Source organism: Carassius gibelio, chromosome B8, assembly GCF_023724105.1.
Source record: "Carassius gibelio isolate Cgi1373 ecotype wild population from Czech Republic chromosome B8, carGib1.2-hapl.c, whole genome shotgun sequence".
NCBI classification, from domain to species: domain Eukaryota; kingdom Metazoa; phylum Chordata; class Actinopteri; order Cypriniformes; family Cyprinidae; genus Carassius; species Carassius gibelio.
Genome location: NC_068403.1, coordinates 13,697,517 through 13,717,199, shown reverse-complemented (window position 1 = coordinate 13,717,199; position 19,683 = coordinate 13,697,517). Strand labels below are relative to the sequence as shown.

The 19,683-nt window shown below is 36.9% G+C and overlaps 1 protein-coding gene across 1 annotated transcript in view; it reads left to right on the top strand.

The window, feature by feature from the left end:
- The window catches only part of LOC127963335 (phosphatidylinositol 3,4,5-trisphosphate-dependent Rac exchanger 1 protein), a 64,710-nt gene that overhangs the window by 29,857 nt on the left and 15,170 nt on the right, over positions 1-19,683 (top strand). Inside the window, exons 9-24 of the mRNA XM_052563180.1 lie at positions 97-246; positions 3,656-3,803; positions 8,764-8,864; positions 9,861-9,964; positions 10,460-10,509; positions 11,423-11,498; positions 11,741-11,813; positions 13,214-13,356; positions 14,467-14,559; positions 15,874-16,022; positions 16,384-16,469; positions 17,181-17,320; positions 17,464-17,572; positions 17,954-18,135; positions 18,287-18,448; positions 18,639-18,849. Of these exons, the coding sequence (XP_052419140.1) occupies positions 97-246; positions 3,656-3,803; positions 8,764-8,864; positions 9,861-9,964; positions 10,460-10,509; positions 11,423-11,498; positions 11,741-11,813; positions 13,214-13,356; positions 14,467-14,559; positions 15,874-16,022; positions 16,384-16,469; positions 17,181-17,320; positions 17,464-17,572; positions 17,954-18,135; positions 18,287-18,448; positions 18,639-18,849 (1,977 nt within the window). The remainder of the gene's footprint in view (positions 1-96; positions 247-3,655; positions 3,804-8,763; positions 8,865-9,860; positions 9,965-10,459; positions 10,510-11,422; positions 11,499-11,740; positions 11,814-13,213; positions 13,357-14,466; positions 14,560-15,873; positions 16,023-16,383; positions 16,470-17,180; positions 17,321-17,463; positions 17,573-17,953; positions 18,136-18,286; positions 18,449-18,638; positions 18,850-19,683) is intronic.

Below are 19,683 nucleotides of genomic sequence, written 5' to 3'. Positions count from 1 at the left end.
AATAAGCTGTCAAAATGATATCTCATGTTATTAGCTTTGATGGATATTTTCTAACCTTTTTTGTCTTTTTTGTGTTCTTTCACTTTGTCTTTCCAGCGGACTATCACAGTAACAACTACACAGTGACCAGTGGCTGGAAGATTCACAACACGGCTAAAAACAAGTGGTTTGTGTGCATGGCCAAGAACGCTGAGGATAAGCAGAAATGGCTTGATGCCATTTTAAAGGAACGTGAACAGCGAGAGAGTGAGAAATTTTTCTTTGGTTTATAATTATGGAGTATGCAACATATTAGCATAAAATAACAGTTAAATGAAAAAAATAAATAAATAAAAAAATTAAACTGTTATAACTCATACAAAATGTTTTGAATCAAACAAATGATAAAAAAAATTCTGATGGCATGATGACTGGTTTTACAATTTAACATGTTGATTTAGTAAATATTTCTGTAAAACTGCTAATTATGTTTAAACTGGCCATATGATGTGATTTCAAGTTTTCCTTTCTCTATGGAGTGTTACAAGCCCTTGGTGCATAAAGAAGATCTGTAAAGTTGCAAAGACCAACGGGACATGAATCATATTACTTGAGGCATTTGGCCAATCACAAAGCCCTGAATACCTGGCCAGTCAGAACACACCTCGCTTTTCAGAGCGATGAGTTTTGTAAGAATCGACGCGTTTCAGAAAGGCGGGCATAGAGCACATTGCATTACGCCAAATACACAAAATAATGTTCTTTTTAATAACATCATATGAAACCTTTAAATGATTGTATAGTGGTGATTTTCAAAAGTGATTTTAAATTATTTAAAAAATAATTTCTCAATAGCCAGTCCTAGTCACAACATTTACTAAATAATCATACTTGTCAAAGCAAATATTTTTACATCTATTGAATAGGAATGAACTAATTTCTGCTGTGCTTTGTAATTTAGCATCCTTGATTCTGCTATACCTAGTATGTCTTTATGTGGATTTTTTTCTTTTTGTTCTGTTGTGATATGAAGCACCTGTCCTCGGCTGGGACACCTGTTCTTGTTTTATCTGGTTATGAGGCCTGTGTTTTATTAACAGGGTTGTTCTGGTTGTTAGGTCACATGATCATAGCAGTAAAACCCCAAATATACCACAGAGCTCATTCTGATCGCAGCTCTTATGTTTCAGCATGAAGTATTAGTCTGCAGGATCGGTTTGCCAGTGTCCAAGGCAAAGTCCTCAGCCAGAGTATTGTAATGTGGTGTGAGTTGGCGGTAGGGCGAGACGTAACTTTAATGCTGCGTTTCCAGATGAAAGCAGTTTATGGAGCGTATCGGGTTTCCAATGTTTGAAATTGGAGCCCATTTCAACAGGTGCTGCATCCGTCACACCTCTCTGACCTTCCAGATCTTTAGCCAGCGCCCCCTTCGTTCCCCTGTGCAAGTCAAAGACGTCATTGAATTACATGTTCCAATTAATACTTAGCTTGGCATTCAAAAGTGGCTCCAATTTAGGAATTCTGGTCATCTAGAGTTTAAGATCAGAAATATATTTAATTCAAACTAAAATAATATGAATTACGCATTACAAGTACATGGTCTCCTTAAAATATACTTTTAAATAATTAACGATTTTTTTAAAAATAATTATTAGTAATAAAAAAATGCATGTTAAATGGTAGCATTATTTAACATTTTTAATTTAAAACAAAGTATTTATTTATTTTTGAAGAATGAAGAATATGGGTGAACATTCCCTGAATTTATACCTATGTTCATCCATTTCGTGTTTGTGTGCACTGTTTGAAATCAGCAGTTCAAAATAAGTGGAAAAAAAAACAATCAAGATTTAGGGTTTGAAATGAAGGCTTGCTCATTTCTAAAATTGCAATTCAGCATCAGACCTACAGGTGCCACGGTGGAAATTACACTTCAGCAGGGTTATTTCTGAGGAGCCATTTTTAATGATGTGTTGCCTCTTTACTGAGACTTGATTGAATTGGAGCCTCGTACAGCTGCCACGAACACCTCCTCAAAAAAGTCTTTGTGAGCGAGAGCTACAGCTGCCGGTGGCTTCCCTCTCTCCGGGGTCTCAGACACAGTAAAGAGCTCTGAATGAGAGCCATGCCAGCTGCCGCCACATCTGAGCACGTCCCACCTCCTGCATCAGCTGCAATCCCATTGATAGTCTCTCTTTAACACCACCTTTTGTTTAAATGTATGGTAAAAACATGAATGTTTTCTTTGACTGAACGGTTCTTTGCATTAAGCAACATACAAACTGCATCGGACTACTTATGAAGAGGTTTTTTTAGCCAGCCTACTTTGTGCGAAGCTCCTATTTCCGTTGCAGCTTGACTCATTGCACTATTACACAGTTTTTAATATGCAACGTTGTTGTCTTCAGGTCTTTTCAGGAAACTGCAAACATTTTGGTAGAGGTCTTTATCTGCATTTTTTTCTCCCCTTATTAACCACGTCACGCCACTCGACCAGAAGTGTAGCAAGAAAATTAATTTGAGTAGTTTATTGGGGGACTTGTCTTTAGTAATATGTGATAAGCAGTCACAGTTTAATTTTTAAAGACTTGCTAATGCTACCTTTTATTATTTGATGGAATTTGACAAATAGAATTAATGGTTTAATTTTGTGTATGGTGTGTGGCTTGTTTGTACTGTAGAATGCTGATACCGTTTTTTTTTTTTTTTTTTTTTTGATTGAGCCTCAGCCCTTCAACCACCAAAATACCTCAAATAGCAGCATGCATGTGCAAGTGTGAACACACAAACACTTGCAAACCTGTGTCTTATAATAAAATCAGTTAAACCAGTGTTTCCTTTCAGCCTCACCTAAATGTTAACTCACACAGTAACACCCACACTGATTCAGTGAAACAGCTAGTAAGTGACGCTCGAGGAATAAACTGTATTTAAACAGCAGTACAGTCTAAAATGTTTTTTTTACATTCAGACCAGTTCAGTTCCTTCCAAAAATTTGCTATTAAAAATGATTTCTCCCAGCCTTAAGTCCATTTATGCTTGCCAAATATGACTTATGATTTCTATGAAAAATAATGCACATCTGACTTGTGTTGCAGGTGGAACAAACTGAGATAAAAAAAAAAATAATTCATGCACATTTGGATTTATTCATTAAATAACTTTTACAAAATCATTTATAAATTATAATTTAATAATTTATATATATATATATATATATATATATATATATATATATATATATATATATATATATATATATATATATATATATATATATATATATAATGTTTTTTATTCACCAAAAAGTTATACAGTATAAACAGTTATACTATTATAAAATTAAATTAAACCGTTTACTTGTTTCATGAATGAAGCGCATTGTTATTGTTGCTCTTGGATGTGTATTTCTCAATTTGTATCAATATTGTTTTTGCAAAATATACTAATGTTATTGATGTTTTTATATATATATATATATATATATATATATATATATATATATATATATGTAGATATATTTTTCATGTGTATACATGTTCTACTTTTTTTTTTTTTTTAACTATAATCTCAAAACATTTTTTTTTTTTTACAATAATTTTTATTACAATAAATTGCAGATTTTTTCACTTTTATTAGGAGTTCTTGACTCTTTTTCTCTCATATTTATTGTCAGGTTTGAAGCTTGGGATGGAACGTGATGCCTACGTCATGATTGCAGGGAAGGGAGAAAAGCTCTACCATATGATGATGACCAAGAGCCGCCACCTCATCAAAGACCGCCGCAGGAAACTCACCAATGTACCCAAGTGCTTTTTGGGAAAGTAAGTTTGAGCATTATGTAATGCGTTTTAGAGATTCTCATTTACAGAGGGGTTCACCTTATGACTGGTCAGTTCCCATGCCAGTGATTGGCTCGCTCCGTGCTGTATGCGGCACCTTCCCTCGGCGGCTTTTACACCGTCTGACTGTCTCCTGAATATCTTGCAAGTCATCCTAATCCAAGAGGCCCCTGCATGAATGAAAATGCATGCACACACACATACACACTCACTTAGCACTTGTAGATGCTTTCCCAAGCTCACTGCCAAGCACCCCATTGGACACAGACATTCCCAGCAAAAAAGCCTTCATTAGAGAGAACTCTGCATTCAGTCTCTCTCTCTCTCTCTCTCTCTCTCTGTGTGTATCTCTCTTTTTTTCCTCTCTCTTTCTTTCTGTCGCTTGCTCACCCAGTCTTTCAACACCATGAATGAACAATGAGTGCTATGTACGCCATTAAACTTCCAAATACAGTGTGTGTGTGTGTTTGGGAGTTGAGAGGAGAGATTCCTCACACCAATTAAAATTCCCTTTTTGCACTGCACTAGTAGATAAGGGAAAAACACTGTGGTCCATTTAAAGCTATTATATTGATGCAATCTAGTTTATAAGGCCACAAAAATTCACAAGTTCAGATATGAGCCTCGTTAAATTGATTCATAAATCTGCAGGGCCTTTCTGCGGTGCAGTGTTGGGAGCCAGTAACTCAAAGTAACAAATGCTGCTAACTTTATCCACATTTTCAGCAACGCGAGTAGCTAACATATAGCTTACAGTCACGAGCCGATTTAACCAGTGAATAACAATATTATGCAACAAAATGCTGTTCTCACAATTGCAAATTCACTTCATTATAGTGAATTTCAGTTGGAGAAAACAAGAGAGGAATCATTTTTAAACTCATTTATTCATTGACTTATTCATAATTTGTATTATTATTTTGTAGTTAGATGCTGCTGTACCATTTTTCCAGTTCTAGACCTAGTTTTATTTAGTATTATAGTATTTAATTTAAAACTATATATTTCAGTTTACACAGAAATATATACTCTGATTGAGATCCTCACTGGTTTTGAGGCAGATTAATTACTGATTAAAAACAACAGTGTACTGTTTGATTTTAAAGTACCCCCCTATATGGCCCTTTTATTTGTTAACATCTTGTAGTGTACAGTAGCTAGGTTAACTTGACTATACAGTTCAAATACAGTTGAAGTAGCACTTCCGCTGAAGTGGCTTAATAGCGAACTGTCGCTGGGCTTACGGCCTCAGCTGTGCTGTTGTTCTCCTGTCAACACCTGACTGGATGAATTTCGCACTGCTCCCTCAGAACACAATTGTTTGTGCGTTTCAGCCTCGGTGGTCCAGGTGAAAGCAGCTGTGATTGGCTTCTGTTGTTCGCTGGCTTGCGCATCCATCTCAGAATAGAACACAATCTGACTCCTTCCAGGAACAGCCGAGCAGTTCAGCTGTTAATATGAACAAACGCTCTGCTACTGCTACTGCTCAGACTCTGGCTCCTTCTCTCATCTCTGTCTGACTTGAACCACTGTTTTGTTTTCCCCTGTTGTGCTTATGTTGAAGAATTCACAGCAAAATTTGATGAGATTTTGCATCAGCATCTGTTGTCTGAATACACAGAAATAATTTTGACTTGTCCCTCAGTTTGCAAAAACAAACAAAAAGTTGCGTTTATTAGACTGGTGCAGTATGTTAAAATTGTTCACTAATTATTCAGTTATTCAACTCAGGTTGTGACCAAATATCCATGATAAATCCTGCCATTGTTGCATAACACTTATAAGGACATAAAAAAGTCTGTTTAGATGAAGGTGAATGATGAGTGAAAAATCAACCCACAAGAAAAACATTGGATAATGCACAACTTTAAGTTCATCCATTCAGAACATCAGCTCCACTGTTAAAGTTTTTTTTTTTCTTTTGCAGTTCAAATAACACCGTTTTCTAACGAAGGGTTAATACTGCTTTTCATACATATGCAGGCTTTACTTTTCTGTCTTGCATCACTGAACTCTAAGCATATTTCTGTTAACATGTATATTATTACTACATTTCATCTAATGTCTTTCAAACTAAGGGCCACATCCAAATTATTTGCTGTGGTAATCAAGCTTCACTTGTAATCAGTAAACTGTTATATCCTAGTCATCCATCCATCCATCAGACAGATATAGATAAAAGCTTAAGAAATTCTCACACACATCTAAGGCGTGTGAGAGGGCTCTGTGTGCATTAGCTGTGGAGAATATTAATGAGTTACATAAACACTAATTAATTCACCCCAGGGACGCCCACCTCCACCCCTTCCCTTTCCTGCCAATCTGAATTAGAGACTTATGTAATCACAGCAGACTCACTGTCTGTTTCATTTCACTGCTCTCTTTCATGGGCCTGACCGCTCTCTCCTCTGTGAACTTCCTCTGCAGAGCTGCACATAAAATACATAACCCACATCATAAACATCTATTGTCTGGATTTTGTGTAAAGGGCAGGATTATGCGATTACTATCCTTTTATTGATATAAACAGCTTGACAGTTTTTTTATTAGTGGTCAGTGCAGCTGCTTAATGCATCTCTAATTGGTTTAGAGCTGCAGCTAACGATTATTTTGATAATCGATTTGTTGGCCAATTATTTTTTAAGATTAATCAATTAATCTGATTAAAATCCCTATTTTCTGTATTTTGATTTTATTGGGAAAAAGACACTATTCCACATTCTGCCCAATGTCCTTAAAACAAATGTGCTAACTGAATGCTATGAAAACATACAGTGCTTAATTTATTAGACCACCTGTCATAAGACACAAATATTTTAGGAATCTGACAAAAAAAAAACAATGTTCTAAAAATTTTATTGTAATTTTTTGGTCAAATACCAAATTGAAAAACAATATAAAGCACTTGACAATTTTTTTCTGCCTTTCACAGATAACAGCAATAATTATATTATAGCATTAAAAATAGCTTACTACTGTTACTAAAAAGCAAAAAATATATATTTTGGTAATTACCAATACAGTTAATTACCAATACGTTTAACGCACACGCCGGCGGTCTTTCAGTAAGATTTCATCTTAATGCAGCCTGTCAGGATGAGCCTTTATGCAAAAATGGAAAGGCTTGCATGAATTTGTGACATTTACAGATAAGGGTATGACTGTTAAGTAAAAGTTATATTTGCACCAAAGATGCACACATGTATCTGTAAAAGCGCCTGACAGGCAAGCCATTACGCTAATGCATCAGCTTAAAATAAAGATGTATCATGTTTTGAGCAGCTTGGATCACATACTTTTCCTGTGGAAGCTCATTCGGTTTCCTCCAATATGTGTAGATGCATTTTGTCCACAGAAATGCGTTATTCAGTTATGTAATTTGATGTGACCGGCTGTAGTTGTACGTGCACTGTGGGCAGACCTGAATAATCGACAATGAGAATTATTGACGATGATTTTCATTATCGATAATAATCAATTTTATCGATAAGTTGTTGCAGCCCTAAATCGGTTAATATTATTTCCCTTTGTGGTAGCACACTGTTTGTGTTTAGGGGATTGGTATACTGTTGAGTTGCATAGACAATCGAAGTGGTATTAGCTAGTATTGTCATCGCTGTCTAGTGTTTAATGGTGAAGGGTAAAGATTTATCCAGGTTAAGTATTTTAAAAGAGTTAATAAAGTTTTGCGTGTCGTCAGCTGATTTGGAGGAGATATGGAGGGCAGGTCAGTTGAGTAGTCAGGTGGGATATGAGTGGAGAATCTGGTCGTCTTACTGTACTGGGTGGATGTGGGGCACATTTGGCACCCGCATCTTCTCTTCTCCTCCTGCTCCATCTGTTAACCCGTCCTTTTATCCGACCCCTCTACCCTCACTGCTGTCGCTCAACATTTCAAGGACGGACACACACACACACACACACACACACACACATACACACACCCTTCTCAGTTCTCACATTTCCTTTAAGGCGTCATAATTGTTTATACGTTGGTTATTTCTGTCACTGAATCTAATGGGATTTACAGTTTCTCACGCAGCACATTTCAGGCATGAAGTCACGCAAATGCAATCACACACAACATTAGATTCACCACTAAACCACTTCACACATGTAAGTGCTGAAATTTCTGCTCGGCCCTCATCGGAACCCATTTATAATTGAATTACTCCTCTTCAAAATGTAATTTGGCAGTTGATCAGACTAGCTAGCATATACAGTATAGTAGCTACAGAAGTGTGTGTATATGTGTGTGTATAATATATTATATGAAGTTTATTTGCAAGAGAAAAATAAATAAATAAATAAAAATAAAAAAATTATATATATATATATATATATATATATATATATATATATATATTTTGTGTGTGTGTGTGTTTTAATGTCAATATGTTTTATTGTGTTATCTGTGTATTTTAGTTATTTTAATTGTGCAAAGAAATACACAATGAAAAAACATGTTTTTTGAAAATTGTTTTTTATCTGTTTTTGTTATTTGACGTACAGTGTTATATTATATTATATATTATATTAAATTATATATTTTATTATAGTATAATATATTATATTATATTATAAACAAAACTACTGGATATTAACAAAATTCTTATCAAATGTGATTATATTTCATGTATTTTTTTAATTTATTAAAATTTTAGCTTGAAGTACTTTCCTGAAACTAAAGCACTATGTGAACCCTGCTTGTGATGTTTGAACTTTTAAGTCCTTAAGAGGGTGGAATGCAGCTTGACATCATCATGATTTGTGTGACATCTTGGTGAACTTTTTACCATTCTTGACCAGTCACTCTGGAGGACTGAGGGAATCCAAGTTCCCAAGTACCTTTGACTAGGGGCTCATAAATCCTTTCTTTAGCATGCTTGCAGCATTGCGTTATGTGCGGCCTGACACAGCCGTTGTCTCTGTGTGTCCTCAGTGAGTTTGTCTCATGGCTTTTGGAGAGTGGAGAGATCAGTAAGGCTGAGGAGGGAATCAACCTGGGTCAAGCTCTCCTGGAGAACGGCATCATCCATCACGGTAAGAGAAGGTTCTCCCGTGAAGAAAACGGTGTTGTTTCCTTGATTCTGTTAGACATGGTATTCCAGTGGTTGAATTTTTAATTACTTTAGGGTAATGTAAATGTGAACACAGTACTATGGTATTCAAATACCATAGTTGATCTTAGGATGTGCAAAACCAGCATATGTTCAAAATCCTTTCAATTGGCTAAATGTATACATAAACAAGACTAATGATTGATTCAACCATTGTGACCCATCACTGTAAAATTACTAATTATAATCACTATTTCTTCATACAACTCCATTATTCTTTTTCACTCTCCATGTTTTCTTCCATTTATTCTTTTCACCTCTTTCAGCTCGGTTTCATCACCAAAATGCAACTGCTGTCTGTTCTGTTTTTTTTGATACGGTCTTGCCAAATGAAACCCAATCCATTAACAGTTTATACAAACGTTGGACTGTTACAAATCACAATTTGACAGATTTACACACTACGATTCTGGCAAATATCCTTGTTGGCTGGCACTCGCTGAAATCCCCTACAGATGATCGGCAGTCTGGATAGTAACATGACATGAAATGCTGGTAGAGAACAGCGTTCTTCTGCATTATTCAAGAGGTGCAGTGTTTGCCTGAGATTTGGGGAGCATCATACCTCTATTTTACAGCCAGGGGATTGTAACAAGTATTGTGACAAACACCAGAAGGGATTGAAGTGATGAATTCAAGTATGAGGGCTCAGGGGCTCGATCAATAATATGGTGGCGGCATTCAAGGAGAGGTCAAAAAGGCTTTTGTGGAGTGATGGCATTCACAAACTTCCATTAATCACAGACCTTCACGTACGTGTTTATAAGCCCGAGTCCGTGAGCAGCAAAGTGAGAGAAACAAATAGACCACACACTCAATTCCAGCTCATGGTGCTTTGTTATGTTAGAGGTGAAGTTTACTGTTTATGCAAAACATAACCAACATTTAACTCTATCTATATGTGTTTTTTCCATCATAGTGTCAGATAAACATCAGTTCAAGAATGAGCAAGTGTTGTACCGCTTCCGGTATGATGATGGCACTTATAAAGCCAGGAGTGAAATGGAGGACATCATCTCAAAGGTATTTCCCCTGGAATAAAATGATAGCTCATGTACAAATGATACATCCTTTTGTTTTTTTGGTGATGAGCTCAGCAAAAGAATCAATCCAGGGCAGACAAGATGAGAGAAATGTGATTTAGAAATACACTTAAAATTCACTAAATATTGTAAAGTGACTTTAAAAAGTTGCATTGCATTATATTAGTCAGTATATGTGTGTGCTGTGCTAACATCAAACTCTACTGGAATCAATATAGAGTCAAGTTTCATGTGGAAAAACTGTTTGTGTAGGCAGCTCACTAGGTTTGGTCCGTTTGAACCAGTCAGTTTACAGATTTAAATCAACAGAATCTTGAGTGCCATATGATCTCGATAAATAAAGACTACAAAATGGTCTACTTAACAATTGTTGTCAACAACTCAATCAAGCAGTGATTTCAACAGTAAATGAAAGGAAGAAAGCATTGCAGCTGTTGGTACAAATGCTTTATGTGAGTGTATGTGTGTCCGACAGGGTTTGAGACTTTACTGTCGTCTCCACAGTCTCTTCACACCTGTTATCAAGTAAGTGACACATGTTCTATGACATACTTCACTCTCCAAACAAGTGACAAAACTATTACTTAATTAACACGGTTAGGATTTGTATTCAAGTTTCTGATAGTATGTGTTGTTAACACCCTTTTCTTGCACATGGACAGTAGCATTACCATTTATTTACAGTATTGTCTTTTTCAGATATAAATCCAGTTTATAGTTAAACATCTTTTTGACAGCAAATACAAATGACTTTTAATAAACAGTTTAATTTCAACTGTTGTAAAAGGTGAGACGTGTCTGTTTGTACTTCATAGATTCACCTTGGCCAGCTGCACATGATAGACTGTGTGTGTGTGTGTGTGTGTGTGTGTGTGTGTGTGTGTGTGTGTGTGAGGACTGCAGGGTCATATTGCTTTGCTGTCACCATTCACCTTTGATATCTCACATAATGAGCGAGGAGAGGCCATTGAACTGCAGTTGGGACCAAATCTGATCTCAGATCCACAAATTAACACAGAACGTGTTAGTTACTTGCCCTTTAGCATATACTTTTTATCTTTTTAAGTGACTTACTAATTACATTATACTAATTGCGAAGGACAGACCACCCTGGAGCAAACTGGGTCCTAGTGGTAATAAAAGATCTCAGTTGATAGAAGATATTTTCAGATTATTGATCTCCATTAGCTTGGCTTGAACCCATCTTTATCACTAAATTGTTCAGTACCCACTTCAACACGATCACTGAATTGGGACATTTCTATTTTTATTATATCAATTATATTAGAAATATAAAAGGCCTAATTTGGGTTTTTCCAGTGGTATATCTTGTTAGAAATTCCCTGCTCTTTTGCTTGTCTTGTAGTCAGATATCCGATGTTGTTTATGTTACCGTCTGAACAGTTGTGAACATTTTTAAACTCTTCTTTATGTACAGAGACCGAGATCATCATCTGAAAACCTTCAAATCTGTCATACCAGCAAGCAAACTGGTGGATTGGCTTGTGTCACAGGTAATATGAGGAAGGACACACACACACACACACACATCAGTTTATTGCTTGCACATGCACACACAAACACACACTTTTTGTACATCGTTCAGCTCAGGGTTTTTGGGTTTCTGTACACATTTAATATCCCATTTCTGGTCTAATTGAATGCCTACTTATTTACAGTTCAGTGTTCACAGCTGCTTAATTATGTAATTTAATTCCAAACACAGAAGTCATTTAGCATGATTTTCCTTCTTCAGGGTGACAGCACAGCCCGTGAAGATGCAGTGACCCTCGGTGTCGGACTCTGCAATGCTGGTTTCATGCACCACGGTCAGTCACTGTGTCCACATATTAATTGTACTTCATATAAAATCCTGATGTGGTTTTCGATCAGTTATTGTTATAATGTTAGTCGATTTGCCAATAACTGCTATGTTTGGACACCTAAAATTAGTTTTAAAGAGTGCCATAAAATACTTTGTTACCCAAATTTTATCCAGTCATTTAGTTCACTTAAACCCTGAACCTTTGTTGCAATCTATTGCAAACTTTGACACAATCCAATCCATAACTGTTGGATTGAAGTCCCAGCTACAAATGTTTCTTTTCTTTTATCCATTTCACTCAGGATATAAAAGACATCTCACTGTGATTTTAAAGGTCAAATGTACAGTTTCTGTGCTCTGATGAAATCAGATGGAATTGCAGAAAGTATCATGAAAATGTTACATGTGTAAACTTTAGATTTTTCCATTTTGTTGCCTTTTCTGTTTGCCATTGCAACACATGTGGTGTTCAGAGCAAAGCTTTGAGAGTGAAAGCCTTTTTTTAAAAAGCAATAAGCCCCAAGAAGCTATGGTTTACAGTAATAAGCAACACATAGATGCAGTGGTGCAGTAGTACTGAGATAACATAAATTTTAGTTTTTTGGTGTAGTATTTTACATTTTCAATCAAGACTCAAGCTGATCAGAATCAAGCGCTAGAACTATTTAATGACCAAGTGTTATCTTTTTTTTCACTCTAAATTCATTGATCAGTGCATTAAGAGCAGTACAGTTATAAACACCAGTGTGGGGTTTTACAGTTATGGATTCTTAACATCACCCTGAATGTGTCTGCCAGAGGTCTAATTTGTTAGTATGAGAGACACAGAAAAGTCAAATGAAGAGAGATGAGTGTGCTTTAGATGTAAACAGCTGCTGCAATAACATCTGGGGCCTCTGATGGAACAGAAATAGTCACAATATTGGAAAAGATCATTTTCAGATGAGATACACATGCTCACAGGCACAAGCGTCCTGTCAGGGTTATTGAAGTGTTTTGCAGCCACGTTGGATCTCAACTTCCAAAATAGTCCAAAACAATGTTTTGTTTGGAATTCATAGATCAAAGTTACAGAAAGCACACACACACACACACACACACACACACACACTCAATATCACATCTCTTCCTGAGAGGGAAAAACAGCACACAGCAGATCTCCCATTAAAACCTCTGCCTTCATCCTTCGCCTCAGATTTGCCCAAACATCAATCCCACAGACATCATGAGTTGTTTTGACGGGAACTGAAGGGTGATGCAATCGGCCCATTTCACACTGTCAAATCATTTTGTCTTCAGCAGATATGACCAGCACTGAGTGTTTGGTTTACCTGTTTCTAAATGTGTGAAATAGTTTTTTAAAATTAAATTCCAGTTGAATTAAATTCAAACTTTGCCTTACAGTTCTGGAGAAAAGCGAATTTAAGGACGAGTCACAGTTCTTCCGCTTCTACGCCGATGAGGAGACAGAGGGTACGAGCTCCAAGAGTAAACAGCTCCGCAGTGACTTCAGACTCATCGAGAACATCCTTGCCAAATCCTTAGTGGTGAGATACACAGACACACACACACAGCCGGGGAGAGCAGTGTTGACGGATAACTAGCAATACCACTAACTTAACCAAATTTTTCAGTAGCTGAACTTATTTCGAAATGCTGTAGCTTTTGCAATAACGCGAGCGTAGTTGTTTAGATGTTGCTTTATAGCTCAAGTGACCTATGATCAAACCTTCTGTCAAGTCATTTCTCTCTCAAAGATCCTGTTCTCAAAGTAAAATTAATTTCGACTACTTAAATTATGTGTAGCCTGACAAGATACAGGAGATATCAGATTTAGATCATTCTCAGTTTGACAAACTGGCCCCAATATCAACAATACTAACATAAAAGGAAACAGAAAACCCAATAATTTCATGTTGGAAGTAACATATTAACAAAACACACCCCTTTATTTATAAGCACACACTCAAGCGCAACCATCAGCCATGCATTGATTTTTCTCCTCCGTGCCAATTAAGACCCTCCTCGTCCATCAGTAATTACCCTAACCTTTACAAACTACTCTTTCATCCCTTATAGACTGACAGATTCCTCCTCCAGATCATGTCCTCTTAGATGCTAAGAGCTTTCAGACGTCAGGACCTTACGCCACTACAGATTTTCAGAGAAAATAGGGGTTGAAAGATAGAGAAAAAACAAAGGAAGGCATTTAGACTGCTGGTAAACATGTTCTTATTAAAAGCTCTTAGATAATAAAAGCACATAAAATCCCATCTCATGTATAGCTGTGAAGAAACTGAGCATTATATCCTTGTAATGTCCCAGACGTGACCTAAAACCAGTATATCTTTCAACCGTGATAACACCTTTAGCACCTGCGCTGGCCTATTAGCATGCAGCTGTGGCACATTTGAACAAATTATTGTTTGGATATTTTTAGAAGAAAAGACTTAACACCTCAAACAGCTTTTGGACTACAGGAAGCATCGCTTGTTCACACATTTGCACAAACGCTGATGCTCTCTCAATGTGGCACCGAGCTGCTAAATCATAAATTGAGTCCCGAAAGTAACACCTTTTTTCCATTCCGTTCTGCATTTATTTTGAGAGGCAACCAGCTCTTGTGATGATATTGTGTTTCTCTTGTCCATGCACAGATCCACCCTGAAGAGGAGGACTATGGGTTTGAGATTGAAGAGAAGAACAAGGCCATCGTAGTGAAGAGTGTGACCAAGGGCTCATATGCAGAGGTAAGAGTTTGGTTAACCGCATCCTAGTTCTCCACATTTCTCTGACCTATACAAAAAAAATCAGTGAAAGAGCAAACCCAAAATACATGTTAACATTTGGCTCGAGTCCCACTGTCTGCCACATTTGGGGTTTTCTTTCTTATAAGGCATTTTCACCCAAATTCTGGCCATATGTGTGAGCTGGTAGCCTTCAGAGAGTAAGAAAACCTAAACAACTGTTTCACAAGTTTCACTGTCCTGATCATCTGTCACATTTAGCACTGGTTCATTGAAGTAATACTTAGTAATACTGTATGATTAAAATAGGCTCAAAAACTATATCAAATGTTATTGCTAAATGAGGCTTAGTTTTATATTTAGAACCTTTTTTTGTTAACATGAAGGTTACATTCATATTTGAACTGTGCAATTATATTATATTCCAGTTATATTTCAAAAATGTTAATCTATCTGACTTATTCACTGTCCACATGGTTTTACATATATATAAATATAATGCAAAGTGTGCCAGCCTGATAGATGTCCATTTATTTTTATCCAGTGTGGGTTCTATAATAATGTGACTTAAACTCTTCTTGATAGCTAGATCTCTCAAGGACTCTTTTTGCATCTAATCTAACCTTGATTGTTTCCCCGGTCTTTTGTTGGATATGTAGTGTGGATCTAATGTGATGAATCTGCCTTTGAGAAATAAAGCTTGATCATTATCTCTCATTTGAAAGAGGACCTGTTCAGCTCGAATGCGTTAATTTCAGTGCACAGGGTTATTTGTGTTCATGCTCTGCCAGATATTTATGGAAGATTGGTAGGTAATTATGGTTAAGATCTAAACCACCACTCATTTTATCCCCACTGTGCCTGTTAGACCTGACACGAGACATTTTGTTCATATTCAGGATTCACACTGCTGCTCACAGGAGCATCTGCAGAAGATGAGAGTGTGATGGTAATGGTGATTAATCCAGTGAATGAGAGGAAGTGATGTATGTCCTGACACTTACGTCACAGGCTGCTCAGATCATGTGTCAGGTCCAGGACACGCTTGCTTAATTCATTCCTCTCCCCCTGTCTTCACAGCTCTGCTCTCTGGAGATCCGGGAGAAGAAATTAAGCATGTCCCATCATATTCTCCTCAGAGTCTTCACACTTAACTTATTAACCATCTCTTTCTTCAAAACTTTTCTTTCTTGTTTTTTTCATCCCATTTTTTCTGTTTCTTATAGATTACAAGGCTTTCTTTCTTCATTTTTGATTGTTTGTTCTGGATTCGTGGTATTCATTTCCTTTGTTTTCATCTTTATATATTTGGTGCAGATGGCAGGCCTGCAGCCGGGTAGAAAGATCTACTCCATTAATGAGGACCTGGTGTTCCTAAGAGCTTTTTCTGAGGTGGAGACCATGATCAACCAGTCCTTCTGTATACGCCGCTCGCTCAGACTGCTGGTGGCCACCAAGAACAAAGAGTAAATCCATGTTTATTACAGAAATCAAATACTTATGCCCAGACACACAGAAGTGTTAACTGTAGCCGGGTACAGTGTAAAAAGACTGGTATCAGAGTTACATGCAGGACAGCAGCACACCGCAAAACAGTTGTTTTCAAATGACTGTTCATTAATGTTTAAGGCACTTCTTGTTCCTCAGTCTAGACACAATGTTGTTCTTGGAAAAAAATATATTCTGTTTAGTAACACAGAATGCATCCAGTACAGCAACACTCTTGCTCATGTAATGTTGCTTAAATAAAAGGGACAAAAGAACCTAACTTATGTGCTTATATCCTGTCTTTGTGTGTGTGTGTGTGTGTGTGTGTGTGTATGACAGGATTGTGAAGATCCCAGATGTTCATGGCACTCTTCCTTTTGTTCTCTGTGGTTCTTGTCCACCTTACGTTCATGCAGTTAAGAAAGGTGAGTCCTCATTGTTTGTAATGATCAAAACAAGCATACACGTAATATCACATTCATATGCAAAGTGATTATGGCCTCAAAACCCTAGAGCCATTCTGATTTTTTTCCATAAAAATTCACATGTGTTATTCTGAATCGGGGAATGCATTGTCTGCCTGACAGATGTTAATGTACTATAAAAAGCTTTCAAATAAAGCAAATTCATGACACCAGGCTGCTGTGGTCATGTGATCAACATCTGGTGCTCTTCAGCATTTGAACCCAAACTCGGGATGCCTGCACACGTTTCTGGATTTAAAAAGCGCACTCTAGGAGCTTTTTGAAGTCAAAGCCGTTAGCTCATCTTCATGGCACTTAGACAAAAGTAGAGATTTATGACGTGTCATTATGGGAGCTTTCATCACTTCAAGTGCCCCTGAATGCAGGGGGTGTAAATTCCAGAATAAGTGGTCTATTCAAAGCAGAGTCAAGAATACATGAAATCATACATGATTATTGTTAATAAACAATAATCATAAGTTCTTGTCTCATAAATCTTCCCGTTGCTTGTTTGATTAAGATAATATATCAAGACAGATACCTGGTAATTCATATAAAATGATGTGCAATTAAAAATAAAGGTTCCAAATAGTTGTTTTTATTTTTGATTTTCCAAAGAACCTTTCAATAAACTGTTCTCTGTACATCATAGGCATATTTTTGTGTTTACAGGCTCTGAGGCGGCGTCAGCGGGTCTTCAGCCCGGTCAGTGTGTCCTTAAAGTCAATGGCAACAACATGAACCAGAGCAGTTACCAGGAAGTCCTGGAGCACTTTAGTGGCCATCAGCCTGTCCTGGAGCAGCAAGATACTGTGAGAATCAACACTGCATTATGTGTTTTTTTTTAATAGACTATGTGGTCCACATATGGTGATCCCAGAGGTTACTTGCTTCAGACACTCTATACAGTGCCTGTTTCCTCCCTTTGTGATATTGTTCTTTTCTTCTGCCGCAGAGCTGTGGTCAGTGGGCGTACCGTGTGTATGAGGATGTGGAAGAGCAGATGTCTTTTAGGGGGTGTGAGAATGGCTCCGATTCAGAGGATGGCTGCACTAATGGAACAGGTTGTGTGTGTGTGTGTGTTTTTGGCAAATTACTCGGTGCGAAAGGTGTACCCAAAAAGTTATTGTCGTTAACGGAAACTATTATGAATACAAAAGCCATGGGAACTTTAGATCCAGTGTCATACGCATTTGTGGATTCAAGCTTGTGTGAAGACATTTTGTCCTCTGCTAAGTACCAAAGACTTTTGACCAGTGGTGGACCATTGACGTCATTGACCTCTTGTGTGAATTCACATTAATTACAAACAGATAAATCTCTCAAACCCTACTAAAAGCAAAAGATGTTTGAACTATTTATGAATATGTCAGGTGATGTCCTGTACACATTTATTTGTGTTTCCATTTGATCCTTTACACTTGTGTGTTCTTTGGATTTCCTAGGCTCTGTAAGAAGGCTGGAACAGTTGTCCATCTCTGACGATGTTCCTTCAGTCAGTCTGAATGTGGATAATGTTCATGTGGAACATGGGGTTGTGTACGAGTACGTCAGCACGGCAGGAATCAAACACTGTGTGCTGGAGAAGATGGTGGAACCCAAGGGCTGCTTCAACCTTGCTGCAAAGGTCAGACCACATTTTAATATTAAATATTTCATTTTATGAATTTTGAATTTTGATGACCCATAATTGTGCTTGTGCGTATACTATACATATTACATTTCTAGATGGACATTCAAAGGAAGTTCTCTGACCTACCACATGTTCATGTTCTCAGATGCTGCAGGCCTTTGTGAAGGACGACAGTCTGTTTGTGAAGAGCTGCCGACAGCTAATGGCTCAGAATGAGAAGGTGGTGACCATGCCACAGTTTGAGTTTCGGAGCATCTGTGACACCAAGCTGGAGAGCATAGAAAAACGCATTTGCAGCTACAAACAGGTGTGACATCTGTCTTACTGTTACTACTTTATCGTTTTCCCAATGCTCTATGGATTATACAATATCTCCGTGTTTCGAGACATGAATGACCCTTTTTTATTAATTTAATTGATATTTAAAAATTAAATAAAAGGCATTAAAAACAATGCAAATGCTGTCTCATAGTACTTTACTATTCTTTTCTTATCAGTTTGTGGAGGAATTGCAGACGAAGGCCTGGCCCACGTTTAAGCAGGCGAGCACTAAACCTCATGTTCTGGGCTGCATGGACTTCGTCCCCACCAACTGTCATCTGAACCTGATGCAGGTGTCCTGTCCGAAGAACACCTCCTCATCAATCCGAGGCTTCAGCATCCGCTTCGGACGCAAGAACTCCTTCTTTGGCCTTGATCCTGATCAAGGTACATATAGTCATGGTACCATTTATAACTGAAGGGATTTATTCTAGTGCTGTCAAACAATTAGTCACATTCAAAAGAAAAGTTTTTGTTTACATAATATATATTTTTTATGTATATATAAATACAAACACATGCATGTATATATTGAAAAAAGAAATTGTTTATATATTAAATATATTTATATATAATATACATTCTATGAATATTATTTTATACATGCACACAGATGTAAGTATTTTCATTATATATACTGTATGTGTGTTTATTTATATATACATAATAAATGTGTACACAGTACCCATACATATATCATAATAAACAAAAACTTTTCTTTTGGAAGCGATTAATCGGTTGACAGCACTAATTATATCAAATTTAAGTATTTTAGTTAAATATTAGATATTTTTTATAATCCATGTTAATATTTCTGTTTCTTGTAAAGGCTAAATAAAATCAGTTAAAGAGAATATGTAATGTTTAAGTCTTAGAATGACTTGATTAAATACTACGATTCAGCTCATTGGCTCAGTTAACCAAATCTCCATGTTACAATTATTGAAAGTTGTAAAAAAGTAATTAAGCTTTATGGTGAAAACCTCCCAGGTCTTGTAAAAATCATGGCCTGCTATTCCCAAAGCAATCCCGAACCTTTTAAAGCATCTCCATCAGACCTCCATTAAGACACCATTAGACCATGATAAGTAGCTTTTAGTGATGTCATCCCCACTGTCCCATAGGTCTATAGTCATCCAGCGCCCGCATCTCTCTCTCTTAGTATGACTGTTTGGTTTTTGTTTATGAGGCCTGATGCTTTATTTAAGAGGATAAACCTTA